The sequence below is a fragment of the Rhincodon typus genome, chromosome 28, assembly GCF_021869965.1.
Source record: "Rhincodon typus isolate 14 chromosome 28, sRhiTyp1.1, whole genome shotgun sequence".
Taxonomy (NCBI): domain Eukaryota; kingdom Metazoa; phylum Chordata; class Chondrichthyes; order Orectolobiformes; family Rhincodontidae; genus Rhincodon; species Rhincodon typus.
The window spans coordinates 34596024-34620184 of record NC_063359.1 but is presented as its reverse complement, the minus strand read 5'-3'; the positions used below and the strand labels follow the sequence as shown (position 1 = coordinate 34620184).

At 41.1% G+C, this 24161-nt stretch overlaps 1 protein-coding gene across 1 annotated transcript in view; it reads right to left on the bottom strand.

Moving 5' to 3' along the window:
• The window catches only part of golga2 (golgin A2), a gene marked incomplete at its 5' end in the record, with an annotated part of 39424 nt that extends 17377 nt beyond the window's left edge, over positions 1–22047 (bottom strand). Inside the window, 9 exons of the mRNA XM_048613394.1 lie at positions 1251–1342; positions 1783–1882; positions 2427–2648; positions 3965–4078; positions 10264–10482; positions 11571–11707; positions 19033–19120; positions 20192–20299; positions 21952–22047. Of these exons, the coding sequence (XP_048469351.1) occupies positions 1251–1342; positions 1783–1882; positions 2427–2648; positions 3965–4078; positions 10264–10482; positions 11571–11707; positions 19033–19120; positions 20192–20299; positions 21952–22047 (1176 nt within the window). The remainder of the gene's footprint in view (positions 1–1250; positions 1343–1782; positions 1883–2426; positions 2649–3964; positions 4079–10263; positions 10483–11570; positions 11708–19032; positions 19121–20191; positions 20300–21951) is intronic.
• Between the last annotated feature and the right edge of the window lie 2114 nt (positions 22048–24161).

Below are 24161 nucleotides of genomic sequence, written 5' to 3'. Positions count from 1 at the left end.
ACTACCCAGAGTGTGGTGGATGCCAGAACATTGAGTAAGTTTAAGGAGGAGATAGACAGATCTTCAGTTAATAGCTGGTTGAAAGGTTATGGAGACCAAGATGAAACCAGCCAAGATGGTATTGAACGGCAGAGTAGACTCAAGGGGCTGAACTGTCTATTCCGACTCTCATGTCCTTACATTGCAATGAGAGTCGAGGCAATATAACCGAATAGTGTGAATTTTAACTGCCCCAAAACAATTCCATTTCTGTTTTGCATAGCGACTTTGACTGCCAGCTAACACTGAAAACTGAAGATTCTAAACAGATGACTTTTAAAATTCCAATTCATTTTAATTTGCTTAAATTTTATGTCCTCCAACTGGTTGAAACAATTTTGTTGCTAGGCTGCTCCAATTACTTCACTCATTTGGATTATTTTGAACCAAAGAGGCATGCAAAAAATTGTAGGGCTGTAAATTCAAATTTGTTCTGACAGTCCTGGGGGGAAATCGGATGTTCAAGGATTGTTACTGAATTGTTAATTCGAATTCCACAAGTGCGCGTGCAAAGCGCAACTGTGTGGTTTCTTAGCAATGCCACTCAAATGGGGACATTAATAAAATAGATAGCTTTAACTGTTACAGACATTAAAACTAAGAATTAATCTGTGTGACAGACAGTGGCTGCTGCAACCCTTTGCTGTAATGCAGCACTGCAATGCCCCATTTCTGCACTGCATTCTCATTGCACCACCTAATGGTGGTGATGGTTAGTGCAACCAATTTAGTAAGGCGCAAACCTTCGACTAGGTAAAGAACTTACACATTCTGATCAACAGTTATATCCCAAATATTTCCTTTTTAAGTGCTGATCCACCTGTTGTGCTCTTCCATGTATTCTGTTTGATTGGTTAGATTGATTAGATCAGGCTGCTGCAATTTATTCAGTGAAATCTTTTGTAACTCCTTTGGCATTAAGCCTCTCCAATGTCTTACTGTCTGACCCCACATATCCCACAACCTCAGCCAATGGTACTTTAAGCTGGACACCAGGAAGCATTTAAAATAAAACAACTACATCCTAGGAGGTTACTTTACTTACGTGCCCTCCCTAGATCTGTTTGAACATTTGTCCCCAGTGTGGCTGACTTAACAACACAACAGCATGGGAAAGAGACAGAACCAGCATCTTTTACTCCAAGTTAACTCCTGCTGATGCTCAATTCAGACATCAAGATGTTGTTGAATTACCCTGAAGACATGCTTACCAGCTCCTCTTGACCTTCCAGTTCTGCTGGCATTGTAACATGGGTCTTCTGATTTCCATGTATGGGAACGAGCTGACCTTCCAACCCATCATCTGCTGACATAAGGTTTAATATTAACCAACCTCATCAGGAACTTATCACAGCCCAGGAATTACAAAACCCATACAGTAGCCACTCTTTCTAACAAAAAAATTGTTTTTAAAATTTAAAGGAACAACAACACAATCAAAATAATTGAATGTGAAATAAAATTATGGAATAACAGTCACTCTAAAATTTCTTGTTTTTCTTATCTTGACCTGTTCTCTGCAGCTCAATAAATGCTCCAGTCTTGGAAGTTTGAAGTTTCAGCACAAAAGAAATTCACACTATTGGCCCCATTATTCTGTGGGATTGAATGAGGGGTGCAACTTGACTAGAATCCCCAAGCCTTGGGTGAATATACTTCTTAGAATTACAAAATGATCTGGAGACCAAGTTCATGAGACAGCATTTAAAAGGAGGTTAAAAATGGAAGCTCAGGTTCCCGCACCTTCACCAAGCTGTGAACTGATCTTGCTCAGATCTGCTGATAGTCTGCTGATCATTGACTTCAGACCTTTGTTTTCATCATTCAACAGCTCCAGTTGCTCCTGTGGACAGACACATTTTGTCATCAAGAGTAATAACAGATACTCACTGAGTCACAACCTTCTATGTGCTTTCTATCTACAAACTTACAAGTTAAAAATGGCAGAGATGCACAACGAATTCCATTGTTCAAACAGTCAATGTCATTCATTAAATGTGGCAATGTTTTGTTTAAATTGGTTGCATCAATTATGAAACGGAGCAGGCTGATTGGACAATTCCTTGCTGCCCTGGTACATTCTTGATTCCAGTTCTCCATTCTTGCTTTTAAACCTCAAGCACTTGCTCGTTTTGTCATGATTTATTTTTTTTTCAATGCCCTGATAAAATGCCATTAAGGACTGAATGCAGGAGAATTGACATTATAGGATCAATACAGCCAAACTGAGAGACAGAAAATCATACTCACCATGTGTACTGTTATGTACATCCAGGTGAGGCTTCCTGTTAGCAGTACACATTAAGATAATTACATGTCTACAGAGAATCACTTCAGACGACACAACACAACCAGCTCTCCATCTTCCCTGGATTATTTAATCTCACCTTTGTCACCTGGTGATTCTTCGGTTGCAACTCATTTTGCAGTCCCTCTTGTGCCTCCTCGTGCTGCAAACTGTTCATGAATTGTGCCTGCTGGATCTGTTTCTGAAACTGTTCTCGCTCAGCCACCAGCTGCTGGTAACCCGCAATGTACTGTTGTAGGTGAGTACAGATCTCATTCCTCTCTCCCTGCATGGCCTGAGCTTCCTGCGACTTTATCTCAAGCTGCAAAAACACAAGTGGCATTAGACCATCCAATGAAACAATAACTCCTGTGCTTTAATTTTGCATGTTTCCAACAGGTGGAAACAATGACTTTCTCTCAACTAGCCATCCCTGCTAGAACATTTATTTGGAGTCAGAGTCATATAGCAGTTGTACAAAAACAGATCCTTTGGTTCAACTCCGACCAGATATCCTAAATTAATCTAACCCAATTTGGCCCATATCCCTATAAACCCTTCCTATTCATATACCCATCAAGATGCCTTTTAAATACTGTAATCGTACCAGTCTCCACTACTTCCTCTGGCAGCTCATTCCACACAAACACCACTCTCTGTGATAAAGTTGCCCCTTAGGTCCCTTTTAAATCTTTCCCCTCTCACCTTAAACCTATGCCCTCTAGTTTTGGACTTCCCCAATCTGGGAAAAAGATCTTGGCTATTCACCCTATCCACGCCCCTCATGATTTTATAAACCTCTATAAGGTCTCCCTTCAGCCTCCAACGCTCCGGGGGAAATAGCCCAAGCCTATTCAGCATCTGCCTGTGGCTCAAACCCTCTAACCCCAGCAACATCCTTGAAAGGGTTCAGAAAAGATTTACAAGTTTAACAACATCTTTTTTTATAAGAGGGAGACCAGAACTGAACACTATTCCAAAAGTGACCTAACCAATAACCTGTACAACCATTACATGACATCCCAACTCCTATACTTAATGCATTGGCCAATAAAGGCAAGCATACTAAACGCCTTCGTAGCTACTCTGTCCAACTGCAACTCCACTTTCAAGGAACTACGAACCTGCATCTCAAGATCTCTTTGTTTGGCAAAACTCCCCAGGACACTATCATTTCCTTTTTAACAATACAGAAACTTTACATATTAAAATTGCATCTAGGGATATAGTCCATTATAGGAAGTTGTGATAATCTCATTAATATTTTCCAACATCCTCACTGATCTGTTGGACTTGAAACTTCAGCACCACATCGACAGAGGAATCATTTGTTCTGCTGCGTTATGCACGTTGGACTACTTCTGCAGGAAGCATTCAAGCTTTCCACAAAGAACATGCTTCAGTTCCATCTAATCAAAGGCAAACTACTCCAGGATGCAAATGCAAACTGAGCATATCTGAAAACACATACAATATACGTGTGCAAAACTTGTATTGAAGCCAACAGTGATATTGAATGCAAACTCCCTGTAATGCATAGTTTAGGCATAATGACTTCTCAAAAGAAACTGCAACTGGGTCAGGATGCACATACAGTCCAAATATACTTTACATTCACCCGTTAAAAGGAATTGATACCTTTTCTTCCAAATCTGCCACGTCCTCATGCATACGTCCAACTTTCTTAGCCAGCTCCTTCTTTACATACTGTTCTGACTGCAATGCATTGGTGAGTTCCATGTTCTCATTAGTCTGTGGAAAATTAATGCAGATTACACATACATTTAAAAGACAGCAATTCATCCCTTGGAACAATCGATTGTAATCTCCATGCGATATGGCATAAATATTGCGCAACTTCATTTCATGATTTTTAAAATGGTCAAATCATAGGGTTCAAAACTTAACGTTTTGATTTTAAAAAGTGTCGCTTAGCAGTACATAACTTAAATATTATTGAAAAGAAAAACCATACTACTGAATACAACAACTTACACCACTAGAGAAAGAGATACTGACTGGTAATTCAATTCCAACTGGCCAAAGCAATATGGGAGGGAAATGGTGCGTAGTGGTCATGTCACTGAACCAGCAATCCAGACGGTCAGACAAAATAGGTTCAAATCCACACTAGAGTACTCGGCAGAATTTAAATTCAATTAATAAACCTAGAATTAAAAGCTAGTCTCAATTATAGTTTCCATAGAACTGTTTTCAATGATCATGAACACCCATCTGGTTCACGAACGAGCTTTAGGAAAGCAAATCTGCCTTCCTTGTGGGGTCTGGTCTACACGTGACCCCAGGCCCACAGCAATGCAGCTGACTTTAGATTTTTTGAAACGGTCTGGCAAGCCAAGTAGAGATGGGCGACAAATGTTGATCTTGACAGTGATGCTCAAATCCCACAAAATAAATAAATAAATAATACATGGAGGGTGACGGCAATTGAAGGTAGGCAATGGTGCAGATCTTTCCAGAAGCCAAAGTATTTTGAATTGCTTATGGTCGTGATTGTTCAGGTTGGAAGCCAGTTTGAAACATTCAGTCTCAAAGTAAAAGGTGGAGAGGAATAGGCATCAACTAGATGCAAGGAGGTGACAGCGGAGGTGGAAGAATATGATGTTGTTAACAGAATTCTGAATTTGATATTTTCAAAGCTTTAGCAGTCTGGGCAGAGACTCTGTTGGTTCTGAGCCAGAAGCACAAGGCCAGCAACAGCCAAGCAGTGTCCTTTAGTTTTGCTGAGGATGCGAAGGAGAATGTTTTTAATACTAAATGTAATGTCAGACATATATTTGAAGTGTGCAGCAACAATACTCAGATTGATGGAAGAATCCTGACAAGTTACTAGATACTATACTATACTATCAACAGACATGGAATCAGGTCACGCATATTTTAAACTCACACCAAGGGGTTGCATGTAGATGGGAAAGATGTGGCCAGGGCAGATTCTTCAGGCAAACCAGAACAGACCATGCAGACAGAAAAGGATAAAACACTAAAAGCAATGTAGTGTCCAGCTGTATCAGAGATAAGCAGAAGAGGTGGGGACCAGCATGGACTGGTCTATAGGGAAAAGATATTAAAGGAAGATCGAGTAGTTAGAAGGAACAGGCTGCAACAATAATCACTGTTTTCACATGAAACGTTCTTTGGACTTGGATCAATGGGGTGCTGGTGCTGAAGGCAAATGTGGAAACCAACTGGAGGCTTTCTGTGAAGGAAAAGACGGGGAGATGACAGCATAGTTGACAGGATCAAGAAAAATCTGGAGATTGGTAGCAGTTGGAAAGGGAGAAAGAAAGAGAGCACATGAACAAGAAAGGAGAGAGGGGAATGAAGAGAATTTGTGTGTTTTAAGAAGCAAGTGACAATGTTCAAATGACGTTTCTAAGCGTGATCACAAGCAATTTGTTCCAAGACTGTTGAAAATTTTGCTCAGAAATTAACATCTGAACCTATCAAGCATATTGAAAAACAGTGACGTCTTTAACTCTGACAGTACATTCTTCAGTGTCACTACTGTTCTGAGAAAAACATTTCTTCTGATCTCTCCCAAATTTCATTTCTATGTCTGCTTATTCTAGACTCTACAATGGAATACTTCTTTTAAATCATCCCCTAATCTCCTCTGATAAAACAAAAAGAGCAAAGATTTTTTTCTTCAGAATCTTACTTCTGAACAGCAGGGGAAGAAATAAATCTATTTGGAGAGGTGTGTGCCTCCTTACCATTTAGGAGGTATGCACATCCTAAAGACTGGCAGATTGTATCAAACAGCATGCACCTTCACTTGTTTGCAACAGGCAAGCTACTGACTGTACCCAACCAAAACAGACCTTCTAACATTAGATGAGACTCTGCAACTGGACAACATTTGCTAAGTATTCCCAAATGTGCTAAGAACTGCACTGACAACCAATTTAAAGACAGCCCAGTCTGGCTCAGAATGTGGCGCTTTGCAGACACTCAAGTTTCATATTAATGCACAAGGCTATTTGCAGACAGAAAGAAATTAAACATATACTGTGCCTGTTTCAAGTGAACATTCCTCAGAGCTAGGAAAGAGATTATAAAGCAGGACATTTAAGACAGCAACCTCCGCATTACTCCCAGAAGCGGCATTACTAAGAACAGAAATAATAACATTGAGGGATTATAGATATCGGGGGCATTGAGACGGATTCTGGGCAGGTGAGGCCTGATTCAAGAAGAATGGGTTATGTATTAGCACGACTGGAACAAATATCCTCACAGGGATATTTCCTAATGGTTTTGGGAAGGGTGCAAATTAGCTGGTTAAGAGGGAAAAGGAACTGAAGAGGTAATTCAGAGGGGGGAAAGAAAACAGTTGGTAGAAGTAAAAAAAGTAGTAAATTAAAGTGCAAGGCAACAGAAACTAATGCTAACATTACAGACAGAAGACTCAATAATGTTAAGAATACAGAAACAAAGGCACCATGAATACATGCAGTATTTGCGACAAATGATTAGCTGATAGAAAAGATAAGTAAACAGGTATGATCTAGTTGCTACTATAGAGGTGTGGCTTAAGAGTAACCAAGGCTGGGACCTGAATATTTAAGGATATCCAACGTTTAGGAAGGACAAGCAAAAGGAAAAAGGAGGCAAGGCACTACTGTTAATAAAAGATAAGTATTCTAGTGAAAGTGGATTTGGATGGGAAAAATGAGATGTAGAACTATTTGCAAACTTCGGTAGTTTCGTTCGTAGGCCACCAAACACTGTCGGAAATGAACATAGAACATAGAACAGTACTGCACTGTACAGGCCCTTCGGCCCACGATGTTGTGCCGAACTATTATGTGGGGCATGATATAAAAATCAGGAAACAAAGGTAACGCTGTAATCACAGATGATTTCAATCTACATGTGGACTGGGTAAAGGTAACGAGCACTGATGGTGTGGAGGATGAATGCCTAGAATCTGCACAAAGTGGTTTTCGTTGACGGTGTGTTGAGGAACAAATGACAGAACAGGTTACTTTAGATCTAGTGTTTTGCAATAAAGGGGATAATTAATAATCTCGTTGTAAAAGAACCTTTCGGGAACAGTGAACCATAATATAGGAGAAGTTTATAAATGTCATTCAATCCAAGATTAGGTTCTTAAAGAAAAGGAAAGCATGAAAATGAGGGGCAAATTGGTTCTGGTTGATTGAGAAAGTATATTACAAATATTACAGTAGAAAGGCAAGGACTAACATTTAAGGAATTATTGCCTGGTTTACAACAAACATAATTTTAGGGCACAAACTTCCAACAGGAAAAGTGAATTAATGATGGGGAAAACGAAGTTAAAGATTATAATGGATCAAATGAGGCGGCTTATAAAGTTACTAAAATCAGTAATAAGCCTGTAGATTGCGAGTATTTCACAATTACAAAGACGACAAGAAAATGATAAAGAGAAAATAGAATATGAATGCAGTCGAGAATGGGACGTTAACTGCTACAGATACAAGGAAAAGTTTGACAAATGTGGGTTCATTCCAGGCAGATTCAAAATTTATAATGGGAAATAGGCAAGACGCTACACAATTTCTCCGAACGTCTTCACAGAAACAGCTACAAGAAATCTCCCAGACAGACAGATCCAAGGGACAGGTGAGAGATGCCTGGTGTTAGTTTAACCCGAGGGTGACCATGCCTCAGGCGAAGGTCCTTCATGGTGACCTCAGCCAGTGTGGGAACTCAACCCACTCTGCATTGCAAACCAGCCACCCAGCCAACTTAACTAAGCAATCCCTCATACCAGACATCAGTAATAAGCAAAATACAACCTAAGGGGCGTGATAGCCAGGCACCTGGAAAATAACGATCAAAGTAGATACAGCAGTTAGATTTCCAGGAGGTTTTTCATAAAGGTCGATGATAGGAGGTAGTAAATAATATCAGGCACACAAGATTGGGGTAATTATAATGTAATGGATTGAGCGTTGGCTAACAAAGAAAACAGAGGACTAAGTGGGTTCCACTCAATTGGCAAGCTGTGAGCAGTGAGGCACAGCAAGGATGAATGATTGGCAAATTGTGAACAACTGGGGTCAATGATTTGGATGCATGGGCTAATGGTAATATTTCCAGGTCTACAGGCGACACAAAACTAGGTTCAAATACATTTTGAGAGGATGATGCAAAGAAGCTTCCAAGGGAATGGACGGGTTGAGTGGAGTAAGAACATGGCAGATAGACTCTAATGTAAACTAGTAAGGTCACTATTTTTTTGGAGGAATAGAGGTGCACATTAATTCTTAAATGTTAAGAGAGTGCAAAGTCCAGAGAGACCCAGATATCCTCCTTCCTATGCTTGGTTTGCACTAAACAACTGCACCTCCCAGTCGCGAACCATTTCAACTCCCCCTCCCATTCCTCAGACGACATGTCCATCCTGGGCCTCCTGCAGTGCCACAACGATGCCACCTGAAGGTTGCAGAAACAGCAACTCATATTCTGCTTGGGAACCCTGCAGCCCAATGGCATCAATGTGGACTTCACAAGCTTCAAAATCTCCCCTCCCCCTACCGCATCCCAAAACCAGTCCAGCTCATCCCCGCCTCCCTAACCTGTCCTTCCTCCCACCTATCCCCTCCTCCCACCTCAAACCCCATCCCCATCTCCTACCTACTAACCTCATCCCGACCCCTTGACCTGTCCGTCCTCCCTGGACTGACCTATCTCCTCCCTACCTACACTCACCTTCACTGGCTCCATCCCCGCCTCTTTGACCTGTCTGTCTCCTCTATCCATCTTCTATCCGCCTCCGCCTCCCCCTCTCTCCCTACTTATTTCAGAATCCCCTTCCCCTCCCCTATTTCTGAAGAAGGGTCGAGGCCCGAAACGTCAGCCTTCCTGCTCATCTGATGCTGCTTGGCCTGCTGTGTGCAACCAGCTCCACACCTTGTTATCTCATATCCTCCTTCCTAACCCAGTGGAAGTTAACATACAGATGTAGCAAACGACTAAAATGATAAATGGTATGTTGGCCTTAATTGCAAGAGGATTTCAGTGTAGGTAAAGAGGCCCTGCTTTAAATCGTACAGAATCATGGTGAGACTGGGACTGGAGTGTTGTGTGCAATTATGGTCCTCAAGGAAGGATATACTTACCATTCAGGGAATGCAGTCGAGATTCACCAAAATTATTCAGATTGTTGGATTGCCCTATGAGAGGTTGGACCTGCAGTCTTGACAGCTTAAAATAACGATCCCACTGAAACTTGGAAAAGTCTTCAAAGGGCTAGACAGGTGGATGCAGAAAGGTTTGTCTTTTGTAGGAGCTGGGGGTAGGGTGCAATCTAGAGTCAAGTGACAGAGCAGAACAAGAGGCAACGCATTTAGGACTGAGGTGAAGAATTTTTTTTGCTTAGGTAGTAAGAATATCTTTGCAATTCTCGACAGTCGGAAGCTCAGTCACAAAGTATGTTCAAGGTGAAGTCAGACAGATGATTTCTAGATAGTTAGACATGGGGATAGCACATGAAGATGGCATTGAGATAGATGAACCAGAAGAGTAGAATAGGCTTTAGGGGCTGCATGGCCTTCTCCTGCTCATGTAAACCAACTCTCCCCATTCCTGTTTCTCATTGAGATTATTACATTTTTTGGGCAGTCTTGAATAAACTCAGTCAACTAGCACAGATGTTAAATTAATTGTTCTCTAAAATTTTCACATTAACTGTGTCACCCTTTTTGAAGCTAGGCAATTACATACCCACTAAATTGACAAGTTGAAAATACTTCACGCTGATTAAAAATGAAGTCAAAATACAATCAAAACGTAAGATGGAACTTCAGCATTTTGAAAACAAGGGCTTTTTAGAGGACTCTGTTTTGTCAGCTACAGCAAGATAAATTCAACAGCACATTTATGGGCAAGAAAAATGTGTTTTAGGAAGAGGTGATACCTACAAGTTTGACAAATGCATTTTGAAGCTCTGCTAGCTGTTCCTTGAGCTCACGGTTCTGTGTCAGTGCCCTGCTTATTGTAGCCTTGTCACTCTGCATGTTTTCCAACAGTTGCTTTCGGTCTACAGAATTGTCATTGTAACGTTCCACTGTCCTCTCCAGTTCCTGTAGTCTCTCTTCCAGCTCCAGGTTCAAATGACTCAGCTGCTCATTGTCACAAACCTGAAGGGTGATCATAAATTATTAAATGTGTACCTTCTTGAAAAAAAATGGTCAGGTATATTTGTCCAATGGCACTGTAAAAAGCCCATACCATTTGGTCAACACCGTGGACTATATTTGGAGATGTGTCCATTGCAAAGCAAAATACTGAAGATGCTGCAAACCTGAAATAAAAACACAACATGCTGGAAATACTCAGCAGGTTTGGCAGCATTTATGGAAAGGAAAGATTGGTTAACATGTCAGGGGCATGACATGACCTTCCATCATAACCTGAAACATTAACTGTCTCTCTAGAGTTGCTGCAAGGCCTGCTGAGTACTTCCAGTATTTTGTATTTTTCACGCAGATTTTGTGCATCCAGCATTTTACTTTTATGTAAGAGAGTACTAAACCTGGGATTCAAACCCACATCTTGTCATTTGGTAGCACCATACAGCCTTGTATTACACATTTCAAAATGAAATGAATTGCTGTGTATAAAACATTCTTCCTCTTCTGGTTATTGACTATTCATTGGGAGTATGGTCCCCTATGTACTGGCTGCTTTCTAGAGCATTTTTCTTGTACAAGCTTGGAAATCCATTGCCAACACGCTGTGTAATTATGCAGCACATCACAGACTGAGTTTAATCTTAGCTTCAACAACCTTAGCTTGCCCAACATCCAAGCCTGTGCCCTTATCACCAAGTCACAGAATGGGAAACCTGGCTAAATGTTCTCATTCTTAAATTGGGACAATAGGGCTTATTGTGGCACCCCAGCGCAGTACTAACTGCGCAAATCTGACCAGCTTTGCAAGTCTCTAGGGGTCCATGCCCCTCCATATGCATCCATTAAGCTGTTCAGGGAAGTGAAACAATTTTGATCCAGTCTCCAAGGCAATTTTGTCCATTACGTTGTTTTTCCCTTTTCTCAGAACATTTTGCCTCGAGTCCTAAGAGGATAGGAATATGAAGAGTAGTTGTTCTCAATATTCAATGCAGTTTGGTGCAGTTGAGACTCCTCATGGATGTCTTTATCAAGATTGACATCTGCTGAGAAAGCCATTTTTTGCCCACCCTAAATGAAAAAGAAGCCCTGCTTACCTGTGCCTGGTACTGAGAATACAATTCCTCCTTCTCCTGTTGCAGGGATTGAATGCTCTCCTCTAGTAGTTGCTCTTGCTCTGTGGGACCTTTGGGCTCTGGAGTGGTGTGGATTTCACCGACCTCACTCTGTTGTGCTGTACAACACAGGGTATTACAAACTCAGTCTTTAGAATATACAATCACCACCCATTCACTGTGAGAAAGGCCAAGTCAATTAAATTAAACAAGTCAAGGTCTCCTTGAATTACAAAACATTACATTTCTTTAAAAGCAGACACTCTGACAATTATACATTTCAGAAAGCCATTCCTCCAGTGAATCAACATCAGCTCTTAGGACTAAATGAGACCCATTTCCACAAACATTTCTAAAAAAAAAAATTCAACTATTATCCACTTTCCTTTGAAAACCATTTTGGATTTTACTTCCACAACTATATCCAAGGGAAGAGCATTGTGGCCCCCAACAGTCCTGCTCAATCCAAAGCATATTTCTTCCTACCTCTCCCATCTACTGAATGTCTTAGGTTTATTGCCTCTATACGACCATAAGAAAAAGGAGCAGAATTAGGCCATTCAGCCCAGTGAGTCTGCTCCACCATTCAATCATAGCTGATAAGTTTCTCAACTCCATTCTCCTGCCTTCTCCCCATAACCCTAGATCCCCTTACCAATCAAGAACCTATTTATCTTCATCTTAAATACACTCAGTGACAGCCTCTGTAGCCTTCTGCGACAATGAGTTCCACAGGTTCACCACCCTTTGGCTGAAGAAATTCCTCCTCGTCTCAGTTCTAAAGGGTTGTCCCTTCACTCTGAGGCTATGCACTCGAGACCTAGTCTTTCCGACTAGTTGAAACATCTATGTTTCTACTCTATCCAGGCTTCCCAGTATTCTAAAAGTTCCAATGAAACCCCCCTCATCTTTTTAAAAACCACTCAGCACAGACCCAGAGTCCTCAAGCACTCCTCACATCCCCTTATCCCCAGGATCATTCTTGTAAACCTCTGCTACAACCCTTCCAACGCCACCACAACCTTCCTTACATACAGGGCCCAAAACTGCTCACAATATTCCAAATGCAGTCTGACCAGAGCCTTATACAACTTCAGCAGTACATCTCTTGTACTCTTGCCCTCTCGAAATGAATGCTAACATTGCACTGGCCTTCCTAACTGCCAAATGAATCTGCATGTTAACCATAAGAGAATCTGAATCAGGACTCGGAAGTCCCTTTGTGCTTCAGATTTCCAAAACAATTCCTTGTTTAGAACTAGTCCATGCCTCGACTCTTCTGACCTAAGTTCCTACAAAACCTCTCACTTTCCCATATTGTACTCCACCTGCCACTTTGTCCACTCTCGTAGCCTGTCCAAGTCCTTCTGCAGCCTCCCTGCTTCCTCAACACTATCTGTCCCTCCACCTATCTTTGTGTCATCTGCAAACTTAGCAACAATGCCCTCAATTCCTTTGTCCAGATTGTTAATGTACGACGCGAGTAGTTGTGGTCTCAACACTGACCCTTGCAGAACTCCACTAATCAATCATCGGCTGCCATCCTGAAAAGGAGCGCTTTATCTCTGCCTTCTGCCAGTCAACCAATCTATCCATGCCAGCACCTTGCTCCTAATACCACGGCTCTTATCTTATTTAGCAGCCTCCTGTGCAGCACACTGTCAAAGGTATTCTGGAAATCCAAATAGATCATGTCCACTGACTCTCCTTTGCTTGTTACCTCTTCAAAGAATTTTAACAGATTTCATGGGCATGGTCTCCCCTTGACGAAACTGTGCTGACTCAGCCCTATTTTACCATGCACTTAAAAGCACTCCACAATCTCATCCTTAACAGCAGACTCTAAAATCTTACCTGACTGCGTTGAGGCTAACCGGCCTATAGTTTCCGGTTTTCTGCCTCCTTCTCCTCTTAAACAGGAGTATTACATTAGCCAATTTCTTCCTTGGGATGAATTTCTGCTGTGCCTTCCAAATTACCCCCAGGAACTCCAACAATTGCTGCTCTACCATCTTCCCTGCTAGACTCCCTTTCCAATTGACTCTGACCAGCTCCTCCCTCTTGTCCTTGCAGTACAGTTAGATCGGATTCCAGATGTCCCCCCGCAAACTAGAGGGTGAATTCTATCGTATTATCATCACTCTCCCCCATGGGTTCCTTCACCTTAACCTGCAAAATCAAGTGTGCCTCATTATCACCAAATACAGAACTGCCTGTTCCCTACTGGTTTCTACCACAAGCTGCTCCAAAAAAAAAAACCCTCAGACATTGCATGAATTTCTTTTCTAGACATCTGCTCCCAACCAGATTTTCCCATATTGAAGTCCCCTATGATTATTGTAATTGTGCCTTTCTTCCATACCATTTCTATTTCCTGATTTATTTTCATCTCCACATCCTAATTATGCTAGAAGGTCTGTACAAAACTCTAGTTGTCTTTTTTCCTTCACAGTTCCTCAAGTTTGAGCTCTAGGGAGAGGCTAAATAGGCTGGGGCTATTGTTCCTAGAGCTTCAGAGGCTGAGAGGTGACCTTATCGGGGTTTATAAAGTCATGAGGGGTATGGATAGGGTGAATAGTCAAGATCTTATCCCCAGGGTGCCGAGTCCAAAACGAAAGGGCTTAGGTTTAAAGTGAGAGGGGAGGGATTTAAAAAGTACCTACGGGGCAACTTTTTCAGGCAGAGGATGGTGTGTATGTGGAATAAGCTGCCCGACGTGGTGTTGGAGGCTGGCACAATTACAACATTTAAAAAAAAGCATCTGGATGGGTACATGAAAAGGAAGGGTTTAGAGGGTTATGGGCCAAATGGGACTAGATTAATTTAGGATATCTGTTTGGCATGGACAAGTTGGACGAACGGGTCTGTTTCCGTGCTGTACAACTCTGACTAACTCTACCCGCACAGATTCTACGCCTTTTGACTATCACTTACTTTCAAAGTAATTTCATTTCTTACAAGGCAAACCCACCCGCTCTGCCTGTCCTTTCAACAGGACACATATCCTTGGATATTTAGCTCCCCGGCCAGATTCCCTTGCTGCCACATCTGTGATGCACACAACATCATGCCTGCCAATTTCAATCTGTGCTACAAGATCATTTATCTTGTTTCACATAGTTGCCAACCTTTAGGAATGCATTCTGTAAAAACTGCAATCCAAAGATCTTGACCATTGAGAAAAATCAGCAACATAAAAAAGAAAAATCCAATTATATTTATAAGCTCGCAAATTCAGGAAGTTTCAATACTGATCAATAACTAAGTTCTTAACATTTCCAAGTCAGAACAGAATGTCTCACACTGTCACATCTTGACACATAATAGCCTGCGGCAATTTGTATAACTTAATGTAAACTTAACTTTGAAAACTGACAACAGGCCTTCAAGTGCACAGAGCTGATTGTTAGTTTATTATGGCTTGTGGGATCTTGTTGCAAAAAGCTGACCTTTGGGTTTCCTACGTTGCCACACAGCTTTGGTGTAAAAAACTTAGGACTTTCATGTGTCATGAAAGGTACTATACAAAACCACAACTTTCTTCATTACACACTCAGAACAAAGCCACTTGCTGTATCTACATTATACCATACATTACCACCACATGCAGTGCTCACTAGGAACAATGAGTTCTTCTACAGCTGATTAGAAAAATTTTCTGAGTCACTGTTCAGAATTCTCTAACTATCAGAGCTCCCTGTTGAACCATTAAGTTGTAACTTTTCTCTTACTGTTGTTGTTTCAAGCATCTCCCATTCCTTTACACTCCAAGACAGCTACAGACTGAAGCGCTCTCTCCAGGGCCTCAGACCCAATTGCAAGAAGCACCAACCATTCTAGCAAGGGCATCTGTATTTCAGTTTCTGATGAGAAATTAAACTAAGACCTTTTTTAAAGACTCCAAAAGATCCCATGACACTATTTCTGAAAAGGAGCAAGACAGTTCTCTCAAGTGTCCTTGCCAAAGTTTCATCCTCAGCCACAATCCCAGAAGAGATTGTCTGGTCATTGGCAAATTGCAGTTTGAGTAATTTTGCTGCCAATTTACAAAACCAACTTTGTTTCCAACAAAATATAGACCTGGCAGTAAATGTTTCAGCATATCCTGAGTTTAAGACTTTCAATTTATCTTTTCTCTTCATTATGACAATTATCAAATTTGGAGCAACTTTGAGGCTTATGTACCAGATTGCAACTGCAGGGAACAGGTAGAGGGGCTTGGCTCTGGACCAAGGTCTCAAAGGAGAGAAAATAAAACACCCATTATGCTACCTTCTGTTGTGATTTACTGCTTGATTGGATTAGGCAAACCGACCTTTAGAAATTACCAAATTGAACCATGAGGGAGCAAAATATCAAGAATACTTTCTAATCATTGATAATCTGGAGGCTAAGGATATACAGATTAACACTTAATAAAGATGCTTTTAACTATCAGTGGCAACTGTTTCATCATACAAATCTTTACATCAACATATTCCTTTGACAGCACCTCTGAAAACTTTGATCTCTACCACAAGGCATGGGGACATCACCACCTGCAAGTGCCCCCCAAATCCCACACACCATCCTGAGGAAATATACTGCCATTTCTTCACTGTCACTGGGTCAAAATCCTGGAACTTTGAGAGTGTCCTTAAACTCTAGGAACTGCTGTTGTTCAGAAGGCAACTCAGTACCACATTGAAAATTCACAAAACGTTTATTTGATAGAGAACAAGAGCTTCCTCTGTGTTGTTATCTCCAACTATGCTTTTGTTCCTTCCCCAATTTGAAGTTTATTTCTGAAGTTTTTTTAATTCATTCACAGGATGAGGACATCGCTGGCAGGCCAACATTTATTGCCCATCCCTAATTGCACAGAGGACAGTGCAGAGTCAACCACATTGCTGTGGGTCTGGAGTCACATGTTGGCTAGACCAGGTAAGGATGGCAGTTTCCTTCCCTAAAGGACATTAGTGAACCAGATGGGCTTTTCCAAAATCAACTCATGGTCATCAGTGGATCTTAATTCCAGATTTTTTTTGAATTCAAATTCCACCATCAGCCTTGACAGAATTTGAACCCCGGTCCCAGAAATTTACCTGGGTCTCTGAATTAACAGCCCAGTGATAATACCACTAGCCCATCCCCATAAATTAATATGTAGAACTCAAAATATCCAACCGCGACCTCTGTGGTCTAACATTTTCCAGGAAATTACACACCAGGAACTAGTTGTATTTTATGGAGTATGGGAGATAACAAGTAGCCACTTAAGGGAGATAAACACATTGGAAAGTTGAGATGAGTAACAGAATAGACAAGATTGATGTGCCTCTTATATTTAGCTCATTCTCCACCAAAAATGGGTATTCCTGTCCAAGGGTGGCACAGTGGTTAGCACCCCTGTCTCTCAGTACCAGGTACGTTGGTTTCTTTCCGGCCTCAGGCAGCTGTCTGTGTGGAGTTTACACATTCTCCCTGTGTCTGCGTGGGTTTCCCCCAGGTCTCCAGTTTCCTCTCTCAGTCTAAAGATGCGCAGGTTAGGGTGGATTGGCTATGATAAACTGCCCCATAGTGTCCAGGAACATGCAGGCTGGATGGGTTAGCCAAGGGAAATTCAGGGTTATTGGGATGAAGTGGGAAGGGTTTGGGTGGGATGCTCTTTGAAGGTGTTGAGTCAAATGGGTCACAAATGGCTTGCTTCCACAATGTAGGGATTCTATGAAGTTGGGTGAGGCTGGTGGATGTGGAAGAGGAAGACTATCAGTGACTTCAAAAGGAGACTGCAGCAGCACTTCAGGGAAATGAACTTGTTGCTCCTTCAAACAGCGATCTTGTCTTTCCTCATCCATTGTTCCAGCTCTTCCAATGATCAATTCTGTCTCTCCCACTCTTGTTGCTCCCCCAGAGACGGGAAATCTGTGATTTACAAGCTCAGAGCTGCTCTCGCAGATCCAGCATCATCACGCAGTGGGCTATTCAGAGAGGTGAATACCCACCAAAGCTATACCAGTGTCTGCTGGGCGATGGAGGGAAACAGCAGCGACTGGGCAGCCTGAGAAAACACCAGAGCTGAAGCATCAACCTGGCAAGTGGTGATGAAACAGAATTCCCTACCCTGACTGTCAAATAGCTGGGAGAAGAGGGGCTGATTGCAAAATCTTTGTTTAACAATGTAGCATCGGACTTTTAAATTCTTATCAAGTGGTCGACACCTTGGGTGCGCCTTTGATATTCATCCAGGCTTTCCTTGTCCCATGTATTTTAGAGGATGCTGAGCTCAAATGTAGTTTTACTGAAGAAATCAAACTTCCGCCAAAGAACAGCTGTACAGTACGAGACAAACCTATTGATGGTCACATTGTAAAGATCACAACATGCAGGCACTGCACTCAGGCTCAAACTAAAAGCTTACAAAGGCACACATCATTAAATCCTGGAAAATTGGCCACATGACCATCTTGCAGATCAAGCCATTCAAGGAAAATAATAGTACTGGTGATCCCAAACTCAGAGGGCTTTGATTATTCTGATGGTGTTATTACAAAAGATCAGCCAATCAATCTGCAGGGAGGAGTGGTTACTGTGTATGGTAAAAGGAGGAATGATTCTGATGTCTATACGGTTGGGGAGCAAGGTGAGGGATGTTGGTTACAACGTGCATATATGTACACACACAATTTTTGCTATTTGCAATGCTGTACTTTTCTGCAGAAAACTGGAAAAAATTTCAATGTAAATATGTCAGGCAACATTACTCTGTGACTGCATCAAAATAAAGGAGTCCATGAGAATAAAGTATATGAAAGTGTCCTCATCCAAGGTAATTGCTCCTTGAAGTCCAATCATGGGTTCCCCTTAGTCCCGTCCTTGCTGCTCCCCTATTGATAGATTCTGTCTCTGAAGGAGCAGCAAGGGCAGAAGGGAGGGAAGCCGTCATTGGAGCTTTTGCTGCTTTTAACCTATCCTTTCCCCACTTATGCCACATATGGATGGGGTTGAGAGAAGGTCTTTGAAATCTTCACCATTGGCTTTGATTTTTTGCAAGCTACTTGCAAAATAGAGGGTGAATTTATCTGCTATTGCTGTTTACTCTGAGCCTTGCTTAAGGACTGTAAGGAGAGTGCAGGGCAACAGGACTGGCTAGATAACTCTACAAATCCAGGTCCTATCATAAAAGAATAAGAAAAAAATTTAAGTGCACATGCGGGTAGAGCATCTGGACAAATATGTTTGATGCAGTATAAATTCCTTGGATCACAGGCACATTTAACATGGTTCCACTTGGAGTAAATCACTTCCAACATCTAGACAAATAGGTGGCATACAGAAATAAGGAAATACAGCCAGGATTCCTTTCCGAGTGACAGATCTACTACTATGAACAAATGAACTAATTTCAATTCCTATTGCAAGCAAAGAACTTTTAAGTCTATTGCCGTGAAAACTACAGAATTACCTGATCTCTTTTGGAGATCAGTCAACGAGGCCTCTAGCTCCTGCACATGGCTGAGATTCTTCTCCCTCTCCTCTGAAAGTGCATTTATCTGCAAAGGCAAAATAATACATGACTACACAGAGAGAACAAAGTTCATTTCACCGGTGTGAGTTCCCAAAGTGGAGCCACATTAACTAGAAATGCACTTAAGAAAATTGTGCAAGTGGTTCCTAAGATTATGTACCCACTTACATTCCTCAATGAATAAAATAATTCAGCAGTGTGCAAGCCAACAATTAAAAATCAAACATGCATTACAAACGATGTGTACAGTAGGACGTTTGAAATTGCTATTTGGTGCTTTTTTTCCAAAGAAAGTGCGAGATTTTGTATATTGTTTAATTTTAAATTACTGCAAATACAGTTGTTGCCACAAAGACCTGTCAGAGGTACAAGGGGTCATATGGTCTTGTGCACTGAATCATTCTAAGAAATTTTGCAATTGCACTGTCTCGTCTGCCCTTGCGACATAGACTACCTTTCATTGCCAATCAGTCTCCAGCTGCAGGTAAATCATTGGCCTTTTGCCAATGCTAATCTGGACAGTCCTTCCACAAATATCGAAACGCCCACAATCAGTTTTGCAAAGTCAACATCCAAGTGACATGCAGAAAATATATAAAATGTTGGACAAAATAGTTTTTTTTGGGGGGGCGTGGGTGGGTGGGTAGGGAAGGGGGTAAGGGGGAGATGAGGGAGAGGATAATTCCTTTTTCCTCTCTCCTCTCCATTCCATCCCACCCATACATAGCAAATTATGACAGTTGCCTGATAAAGGGAAAACTTGATTCACTTTCGAATACAAAGTGAATGTACATTTTAAAATGAAATATTTGTCAGGTTTCAGGGAAGAAGCAAGTGCATTGAAGGTAAAGTACTGCAGTCTCTTTTGACAGAACAACCCAAAGGCAGGATGGGCCAAATTGCGTCCCACTGCTCTGCATGATTCTATCCAATCTTATGGTGCAGGCTTTTTTAAAACCTTACATTTCAACTTGAAAACTGAACACATGACCTGTGCGGCTTTTGTCTTTGAAACTGTAAAATTAGAATACATTATTCAGCTGGGATTGGGATAGCATTTTCAATGACATGCCTAATCCTTCATGTTGCCACTTACTTGTTGTGCCAGCTGCTGAACTTTCTGCTGCCAAACACTGCCCTCCTCCACCAGCTTGTGGGCATATTGATCTCGCTCAACAAGTAGCAGCTGCTGTGATTTTGAAAGCTGCAAAAATAATGGAACTGGATTTGAGATTGAGAACATTGGTAATTTTTACCTCTCTGTAGAATTCATTGTTTCTAACTTATTGGGACAGACAAAACAATTTTCTTTCCAGTTTAATTCTCTTACTAATATAGCAATGAAAGAAAGTTGATTTTTAAATGTACTACATGCATGAAATCAGCAAAACAAAAGGTCTTGACAATTACAAAATTCAACCATCCTTTAAACAGGGTAACAAGTATCACCTTTTCAGCAAAAACTTTGCATTCCATATCTGGAGTAGTGTGCGCAGTTTTGGTCTTATTACCTAAGAGAGGACATATTTGCGAAGGTTAACTAAGCTAATACCGGGGATAGCAGATCTGTTGTACGAGCTGAAATTAGTCCAACTGGGCCAGTATTCACTAGAGTTTAGAATGAAGAAAGGGGATCTGATTTGAATATATAAAATTCAAACAGGGCTTGACAGATTAGATACTGGAAGGATAGTTTCCCTGGTTAGGGAGTCTAGAACTAGGAGTCAATGTCTCAGGATACAAGGTAGGCCATTTAGGAACGAAATGAGGAAATATTTATTCACTCAGAGGGTGGTCAACCTGCAGAATTCATGACCACAGAAGGCTGTGGAAGGCAAGTCATTGAATATGTTCAAGAAAGAGATTTATACATTCTTAGATATTAAAAGCATCAAGGGTAATGAGGAATGGGGAACATAGTTTTGAGATAAGGATCAGGGTATGGTCACACACAATGGTGCAACAAGTTGAAAAAGGTGAATGGCCTACTCCCACTCCTGGTTTCTAGGCTTCTACGTTTTATCCAATTCTATGCAGATTTTAGATGTTTGGGCACTTTATTGATGAGCTTGGCCAATTGTACACCAAGTAACAGGTGACTAAAATGAGCGTTCCAAAATCTATGCAGACAGTAACAGCTACCAACAAATTCCTTCACATCAGGTTCTGACCCTGAGCTGGTATTTCGTTTCAATTCAACTCTGGCAACACCCTATGCTTCCTCTCCTTGCTTCAGTGTTAACAAAACAGGGTTCCCCACAAACAAGTTTCACTCGACTGATCTGGGGTGAAGGGATTACCTGACGAGGAAACATTGGACAGGTTGGGCTTGTATTCACTGGAGTTCAGAAGAACAAGAGATGACCTTATTGAAACCAAGAATATCCTGAGGGGAGGGGCAAGAGCAGAAGGTTCCTCTTTTGGGAGTGACTAGAACTAGAGGACACAGTTTAAGAATAAGTCATCTCTCTTTTAAGTTGGAAATTAAGATTTTATTCTGTGGTTAATTAGTCCACTGAATTCTCTCCCAGGTAGCAGTGGAGGGCTAGATCACTGAATACTTTTAAGGCTGAGTTAGATAGCTCTTGATTGATGAGGGAGTCAAAGGATATGGCAGAAAATATAGGTAAGTGTTTGAGGTACATATGTCCTTCCTAACCTTCTTCCAATTGCAAAACTTTCTGAAAGGTGGAATTAATTAATCTGCAAGAAATTTTCCTATAATTCTCTGCTGTTGCCAACCATGGCACACAAGAAACTGACTGAACAGTACACAGACACACAACAGTGAAGAACTCCCTTGCATTGTGCACAGATTGAAGTCATGCTCAGTGATTTCCAGCCAAATATCCTTACTTCATTCATCTGTGCCATTAAATGAGCTTTTTCTTCAAGAACCAGTTGCAGCTGCTGATTAGCATCTGGAAGCTCCGATTGGTTCGAGAACTGGAGAAAATAATACAAGATAAAACATGCATTAAAATATTAAATGTTGATCCAGGTATAACACATTATGTTTAAGCTAAATGTTGCACAAAGAAAACTATCAGTCTCTCTTCCCCCAAAAACAGATCCTTCCCACTCAACATTCTTCAAAAGTGTCATTCTCTAAAACCTTGCTGAACATTCTCACTCTCTTCCAAATACATCAACAGGATCTGTCACTTACGTACTGTTAAGCAGAGTTTCCCCTCATCAAAGTCATCAATGTTAATCCCTGTGACACTTCACTGGTTACCAGTTGCCATCCTGAAAACACCACCTTATCACAATTTTGCCTTCTTTTAACTAGCTAATCCTCTGTCAATGCCCCAATCTACTACCCCAACATCATGGGCTCTTATCTTATTAAGTAGGCTTTATGTGTGCAACCTTACTGAACACCTTTGGAAATGTAAATTTATTACATCAACTGATTCCCCATTATCCATCCTACTTGTTACCTCCTCAAAAGGATTTAATAAATTTGTTATGTGTGATTTCTCCTTTGTAAAGTCAAGCTAACTCTGCTTAGTTATATTATGAATTTTTAAGTGCTCCGCTATTAAATTTTCCTATTGACAGATGTTAAGCTAAATGCCCTACAGTTATCTATTTTTTTCTTCCATTATAATCCTCTGGGACTCTTCCAAGATCTACGCATTCTTGAAAGATTACTGTAAAAGCATCCACCACCTCTGTATCTATTTCCTTGAATACCCTAGGATGCAACCCATCAGGTCCAGGGGATCAAATGGCCTTTAGCCCCATAATATTTCCCTGTACCTCTCCTCTGGTGATAATCACAGAATCCCTACAATGTGGCAGCAAGCAATTTGGCCCATCAAGTCCACACTGATCCTCTCAAGAGCATCCCACCCATATCCACTCCCTACCCTTGGATTTCCTAAACTACACATCCCTGAACACAATGGGCAATTTAGCATGGCCAATCCACCTAGCCTGCACATCTTTAGACTGTAGGAGGAAACCCACACAGACACGGGGAGAACGTGCAAACTTCACACAGAGGCCTGCCCCAGGCTGGAATCGAACCCGAGTCCCTGACACTATCAGGCAGCAGTGCTAACCACTGAGCCAACATGCTGCCCCTAATTATTGTATTTATTCTTCTCCACCTTTATGTTCCTTGATTATTTGGTGCTTTGCTAGTGGTATGCTAATACTGCCTTCTACCATGAAGACTGGTGCAAAGTATTTATTCATCTCCTCTGCAAATTCCTACTTCCCCATAATGTCCCCAAGTTCTCTTCAGGGCTCATGTTCACTTTAGCCTTTCTGTTCCATTTTACATATTTAAAGAAGCGCTTACAGTCTGCTTTGATCTTACTTGCTTACCCTCAGTTTATTTTCTTCGTTATTATTTTTTGTTATCTTACCACTTTGCCACATTTAACTTTTTTCTTTCAATTTGATACAATCCGTAACTTGGTTAACCATGGTTAGTTTATCTCCTTCTTTACCGGGGTATAATTTTTGTTACGAATAATGAATATCTTTTAAAAATGTCTGCCATTGTTCATCAATTGCATTTTCTGTTAAACTCTTTCCCTAGTCCAGCCAACTTTACCCTCAATCTTTCCTAATTGCCCTTAATAAAGTTTGGCAGAGTTGTTTCTGACCAACGTTTCTCACTCTCAAACTAAACACTAAGCTATATAATTTAATGGGATTACTGTTCCATTGGGGCTCTTTTACTCTCAAATCATTTATTAAACCTGCTACATTACACATTACCAAAACCAAAACAACTTGGCTCCTGGTTAGATGTTGTTCTATTAAAAATTGTCCCGAATTTACTACAAAGTAGTCATGGGCTACCAATGCCCAACCGATTTTCCAAATGGACATGAAGATTAAAGTTACCCATGATTAATACACTGCTTGCTTTACACACTGTAATTACTTCATGATTTATTCTGTCCCACCATATTGCTATTGTTAGGTGCCTATAGACAATTCCTAGCAGCGACTTCTTCCCCTTGTTATTTGTTACTTCCACCCATTTGGATTCTACTGCATCTTCTAATTCAAGACCATTTCTCATTATTGTATTTATTCCATCT